Source organism: Rhinopithecus bieti, unplaced genomic scaffold (genome assembly GCF_001698545.2).
Source record: "Rhinopithecus bieti isolate Rb0 unplaced genomic scaffold, ASM169854v2 scaffold_31127, whole genome shotgun sequence".
Lineage (NCBI taxonomy): Eukaryota > Metazoa > Chordata > Mammalia > Primates > Cercopithecidae > Rhinopithecus > Rhinopithecus bieti.
In genome coordinates, this window is record NW_016813970.1 from 1,868,874 (window position 1) to 1,875,755 (window position 6,882).

At 40.6% G+C, this 6,882-nt stretch overlaps 1 protein-coding gene across 6 annotated transcripts in view; it reads right to left on the bottom strand.

The window, feature by feature from the left end:
• The window catches only part of DYNC1I1 (dynein cytoplasmic 1 intermediate chain 1), a 327,551-nt gene that overhangs the window by 71,004 nt on the left and 249,665 nt on the right, over positions 1 to 6,882 (bottom strand). For all 6 annotated transcript variants that reach the window (XM_017849322.1, XM_017849319.1, XM_017849321.1 and 3 more), the window contains one exon: positions 4,049 to 4,195. In XM_017849322.1, the coding sequence (XP_017704811.1) occupies positions 4,049 to 4,195 (147 nt within the window). The remainder of the gene's footprint in view (positions 1 to 4,048; positions 4,196 to 6,882) is intronic.

The following is a 6,882-nucleotide window of genomic DNA, read 5'->3' on the forward strand; positions in this document are numbered from 1 at the left end:
GCAGGGAAGTGAATTTGGATTACTGAATTTGGATTACTTGAACAAGTCTCCACTGCATAGTTTGGCTTCTAAGCTCAACAAGAGTGATGGAAAAAGACAGTCTTCAAAAGGGTAGAACTACTGACTTTTGGAAGGAATATATGTTACTAAATCTGGAGTTTAATGCTTTATAGTCACAATGCCAAACACTTGTTAACATTCTTTATACAAAGTGGTTAATATTCATACCATTTTAATCTGGGGAAGAGATACTGGTGGTGAGATTATTGGCACAGTGTACCTAGTGAGATAAAATTAGCTTCTTTTATGTTACTACAAAATCTAGGATAATAATATATTTATTTTTCAAAATACCATTTGCAGTAGTATAGAGGCTTAGATTTGGCCGGGGCATTGAGAAACGTCATGTATACATCCCGGGAACCATACAGAAGATGCTATAACCCTCTGTCATAGTCTTGTGGGTTATCCCACTCTGCAGAATTCTAAACGGTAGGGTAAAATCATTTGCAGCTGTGTATTAGACACTAAATGGAAGGTTACCATGAGCAGAACCTACAGCAATTTGGGTTAGATTTCAGGCAGTTCAGCCATCAGTGGCCAAACCACACTTACTTGGTGCTTCTTTGTGTAAATAGCTGACAGTATAAGTCTTACCCTTGATGAGTTACTGTCCATAATACCTAGCCACAACTACAATGAAACAATATTTAATATTGGAAAGTTGATATTGTGTAAAGGATGGTTCCCAAACTATTATTATCATATAAACTGCTGGTCAGAAGGAGTGGTAATAATTATCTAATGTAGCTACTCATCTGCCTCAACCAAGAGGTCGTTCAAAGTCTGCTTAAACACCTTCCTTAAAGGGCAGCCAATTTTCGCAGTATCTTGGGGGAATTTTTTCTTCCACTAATGGGGATAAAGAAAGTTCAGGAGATACTTTCATTGCAGTGCCCTCTGAGACCAAACTAATCAAGTCAAAACAGTACAACTTTTTGAATATTTATAGACAGTTGTTCCCTATTACTCCTCTCCCTGCCAAATCTTTTCTTACCCAGACTATCACTAATTCCTTCATCTGTTCCTTGGGTACCTGGTTTTCAAAACCTTCCCTATCCTGGTGAATCTCTTTTGAAAATGCTGTATTTTGTCTGAGTTCCCCTTCCAGTGAGGTTCTGAGAATCAAACAGAACTGTCTACCTATAATCTGACCAGCAGAATATAGAAATCTGGGTAGCACTGAATTATCACTTTCATGTGATAAAAAATATGCCTGCATTTAATGCATGCTAAGATTACATCTGCTTTTTTGACAATTATATCACCTAGTTCCCCTATGTCGATGGACAGTCAGCTAAGTCCCTGTCTTTCACACCATGTCCCTACTGAAACTTCCAAATGAATCAGCCTTAGTGGATCTGCACAGTGGTAAGTACAGCAGAGATCTGAAGCTAAATGTTATCCCAATCAATTCTCTAAGTATCAGGAGGGCTGATTGGTTGTGGGATTGTAGGCAATGCTCTTTCCCACGTCTCTGGTGCATGTAGAGCCTGAGGCAGCGCATTATCAAGCCCGGAGCCACACAGCACGCTAACCTCTGTGTGGAAATCCAATGGAAGATTGGATGTAACAAATTTTCACCTGAAAATGGTACAGACTTAGTAAAACTGAAGAATGGGAAGGCAGGGTCCAAATACTGTTATGAACCTGAAATCCATCTTGCTTTTCAACAGGAGTCCAGTGGGGCTTCTTTGATAACCACTGAGCATCAACACAAATCGTTAAACACTAACAGATTAAGACTCAGAAAGGTCCAGCAGAGAAAGAAAGCAAGTATAGAAGAATAATAGAGCTAGGTGCCTGGAGAAAGAGTGTGTGTGGCAGCCCCTCCCAGGCTTTAATCAGCAGTACTGGCCTGTGCTTCCATGAGTAATAAAACTCAGTTTAAAAGGAAAAAGAGGTGTAATGAAACCAAAACAGAAGCAGACACTGGGGCATGCTTATACACACACACACACACACACACACACACACACACACACACACACACCTCTATCATTAAGGAAGAGAAAAGCTACAGTACACCTAATTTTTCCAGTATAGATGCCAGATTGTTTTTATTTATTTTGGAAATAAACTTACTGTGTGCCTGAAGGATTTTGTTTTACTTATGATTTCCTGTTGTCCCATATGCATATGTGTGGTGGGTGTGAAAGGAAATTAGTGAGTAATCTGTGGTGGGCCTCTTTTTCCTTTTTGATCCTGGTACCAATCAGCCAGCCAATAGTGAAAGTTGAAAGACAGTCACAAAATTAACTGCTCACTTTCAGCTATAGATTAGAAAAAACAAACAAACAAACAAACAAAAAACCCCAAAATAACAACAACAACAACAAAAACACACAGCAAAAGAGAAAGGTGGACAAGTTTTGTTTCTTTTTTTTTTTTTCTTTCTTTTTTTTTTTCAGAGGAAATCTCCCTCTGTCACCCAGCCCGCAGTGCAGTGCTACAATCTTGGCTCACTGCCACCTCTGCCTCCCGGTTTCAAGCGATTCTTATACCTCAGCCTCCCAAGAAGCTGGGATTACAGGCGTGCACCATCACACCCAGCTACTTTTTGTATTTTTAGTAGAGACAGTGTTTTGCCACATTGGCCAGCCTGATCTCGAACCCCTGGCCTCAAATCTCGGCCTCCCAAAATGCTGGCAGTAGAGGCGTGAGCCACCATGCCTGGCTTATTTTATTTTCTAATGGAAGTAACATCAGTAAGTTTGATAATAATAGTATTTTAGTTGTGATGATCGCACTCTAAGTTACTTGCAAAAGAAATGTTAATTCTTTGGAAGAGTTCCTGGGTTTGAATTTTCCCCAAAACCTTACTGCTAAATGTTTTAACATTTGGATTTACAACTTCGGAAATTTCAGAAGGTACGTTCAGAAACACACCAGCCATCCAAACAGGGCCAAGACATGGTTTCACAGTACTTTGCCAAACACCTGCATCAAGCCCACCTTCTCCGGGCCACAATTTTCTGTTATTAGTTGGGGGAAATGGGGTAGGCAAGAGCAATTTCCCAAGATTCCCAAGAACTAGTTTCACATGCATGTGTCTTTGGCCCCAGTCAATCAGAATTGGGGCTGACTTGGTATTTGTCATTTCCCATTGATAATCTTACAAGAGTGGGAGAATTTTCCTCCTCATGGACTTAGCTAAACAGCTGGCAGTCCTTTTTCACGCCAGAGTGCTTTTGAGGCCAGCATATGAAACAAATGCGGCAAACGCATTAAGGAAATTGAAAACAAGAGTAGAGCTGTATCCTTGGGCATAATTTGGGCATTTCAGAGAAAGAACATCAGTTACCCTGAGTGTCAAGGTAGCAAGGATTGATGGAGACATGCCTGTCTTCTCATTCCTCTGAACAATTGCTGTACACACCTGTCATTCTCTTAAAGGAAATGACAGAGTAGTTGTCTTATGAACACTTATACTGAACCTCTTCTACTAAATTATGGGTAATGGTTTTGAGATGTTGACTTTTAACCCCAAGGATTATATTGTCACTGTAGACTTTATGCTGAGACTTACACTACACATTCCAGAATTTAAAGTCAAAGTACTCTCTCAAATCACAAATGGAAAAGGCCTGTTGGCAAACGTCCCGTATATCATCCCTTGACGTGAAATCCTCACTCTTCAGGATCTATTTGAAAATACATGTTTCTACCTTATAATGTAAATGCATAGGGTTTCTTTGGGAAAACAATTCCACAGATGCCTCGTCCAAGGTTCCTCTTCACTGGTGGCCTTTGGGAGAGCCAAGGAGATCCTCCCTACATCCTAGCACATGTAGGTTATTAAGAGACATACCTAAAGCCAGTGATTCCTTCATGTACTTTTATTCAATTTTAGTTGGTCAGGATTCAATCATAATAAAATAGATCCTCCCAACTTGGCATTACTGAAAACATCCATACTTTTTGAGTAGAGTTATTTTCTCTTTCAGGGCCTGGTGGCTCACAGGGATATGGCAAAAATTTGCATTACCGTGTGTGCAGCAGCTGATAAGGGTGTCCGCTGCACTGGAGTCCTTCGATGACTGCGATTGTCCCAGAGAACAATCTGGCCCGAGTAAGTCCCACCAACCACCAAGTTAGGATGGAAACGGGCAAAGCAGACTGACATCACAGAGGACTGTCAGGGAAAAGGAGAGAGAGAAAGAGATGCACTGTGAAATGGTTGTAGACGGCTTGTTTTTTCCTGAAAACAGTTCATCACATAAACTCAATACATCCTGGAAAACAAAAAGCAATTTAAAGCTGGGACTGTAAAAGTGCATAGTTACTAAGAAATTTTGTACATAGGCACGGGACTTGCTTGGAGAGGCTGACCAATGGTTGCTCCTTGCAATCTGAAATTTGAAGTCCTGTCCATTTTATCAAATAGGCATAAAACCTATCTTAAGTACATCATTGTTTTGTGATCTGTAAAGCTTGCTTTATGAACATTTCTCATTTGTCACATAAAATTGCAACAGAACTAATATTAATTCTCCACTAAAGCCTTTACGAAGCAATTTTTTACTTTGAGAGCATGGCCACATCAAGTTACACAATTTGCAGTGTTGGTAAAGGCAGAGTCATTCTAGCTTCAAGGGCTTTAAGATGAGGTCTTATTTTTGTTTTTGCCTTAATGTAGACTTCCTGGAAGTATACTGACCTCAGACTGATCCAACCGACTCCTCCCAAAATTCCCTCACCTCCCATGGGCATTCTTCCTGACCTTAATTCTGCCCACTGCAGAAAATTCTTAATGTTATTCCTTGCATATTTTAACAAACAACCAGAAATGGATTTCAGTCCAGCTCTGCCATGGTCTGTCATAGTCTGTCACAAATGTGGTTTCTGAAGCCCCACAAAAGACTACTGGGCACTACATTTTGTAGGAAATTACTTAGCTGACATAGAACCATAATGCACTTAAAGTCAGACAAGTTACTGTTCCACATCTACTAAGTCCATTTTGATTCCTACAGTACTTTTCATATTTGCATTTATAAGCTGAAGTAATTGTTTTTAGTCAATACATTTCATGCCTTAATTAAATTAAATGAAGTCACTGAGAACTTACCATGTGTAAAGAAGGCACTGTACCAGGAATGGTAGGAATAAAAGGGTAGTCATTGCCCTCAGCAAATTTGTGCTCTGGGAAAGGGAACTAAAAAACATAGACGCAGATGAACAGATGGGCTACCAGTCCATACGGTGCCTTTGTGGAAAACAGAAAAAGGTATCCTCTGCAGAAACACAGTCATATGGGCAGGTGCACGCCTTGGCAAATGGAGAGTAAGATGGATTTTCATCCCTACGTGTCCCTTCGGCTTGACGTTCTTGTGCAGAGCACAACTTGCACGCCCAAGTAGCAGCCCTGAATGTGATACACGCTATGACTAAATTGTAGGAGCATGTGGAGTGTGTGTGTGTGTCTCTGTGTGTGAGGGGGATAGATGGAAGGAGAAGATTTGTTTTAGTTAGGGAGGGGGAGAGGAGGCTGGAAATGGTGACATGGTTGGAAAGACCTCATGGAAGAGGATGAATCACACCTTGAAGTATACATGGAACATTCAAAGACTGGAGAGAAGCAACAGGCATTCCTGAAGGATAGCATAATGAAGGAAAAGGACTAGAGGCAGCAAAACGAGACTTGTGAGCAGCTCATAGTCTTTTTTGACTGGAAAGGGACTTGCATGGAAGAATCAGATAGTAAGAAGTGTGGCTAAGAGATTGCCTGGGCTAGACAGCCGAAAGCCTTGAATGAGATTATTTGGAATTTTTTCTGTGGACAATGGTGAGAAATCACAACTTTTGGAGCAAATGAGTAAGAGGATCCAAGGTCATAACTGATACACCAGCAAAGTAGTAACAAAAAAAAAAAAACCCAAACAAAAACCTAAGACCTCTTTTTGACTAGTAAACTAAACATCTATTAAAATAAAACAGAACAAGACAAAAAACAAGAAACCGGCCGGGCGCGGTGGCTCAAGCCTGTATTCCCAGCACTTTGGGAGGCCGAGACGGGCGGATCACAAGGTCAGGAGACCGAGACCATCCTGGCTAACCCTGTGAAACCCCGTCTCTACTAAAAAATACAAAAAAACTAGCCGGGCGAGGTGGTGGGCGCCTGTAGTCCCAGCTACTGGGGAGGCTGAGGCAGGAGAATGGCGTAAACCCGGGAGGCGGAGCTTGCAGTGAGCCAAGATCCGGTCACTGCACTCCAGCCTGGGCGACAGAGCAAGACTCCGTCTCAAAAAAAAAAAAAAAAAAAAACCAAACCCAGATCTCCTATCAGCCTAAGGCTTCCTAGTTAGATTCCTAGTTAGAAACAGCCTCAGATACTCTGAGGGAGAATAAAGAATGTAAACTATTTTTCAATGTCATGTTTCTCTACTTTGAATGATTTTCAGTTTCAATTCCTTGAACATGATTCAATGGAGAACATGCTCATGCCCCAGTCTGGTTTTCATAAAGTTCAAGAATAACTCTCAATAATGATACTGAATTAAAGAAAAAGAAAATAATGCTGGTCAGCTTCTTGTTTTACACATCCCACAGAAATGATTCTTAGCTTTCAATTGATGAAATTCTTATGTTGCTGGAGCTGTGTTGGAAATTCTTTTTTAAAGCTTCAGAAAGATTTAAAATTATCCAGGTGGTATCAACAATTGAATTTACCAAAGCTCAAATCAATATGGATAAAGGAATGTCATTCAATTTTTAAAATGCAGAATTCAACCACTTGATTGCTTCTGTGTTTCAGCTAAATCCCAGCAAATATCCCTCCCAAGCTTGTACTGTTTGTTGAGACTAAACCAGAGGAAAACC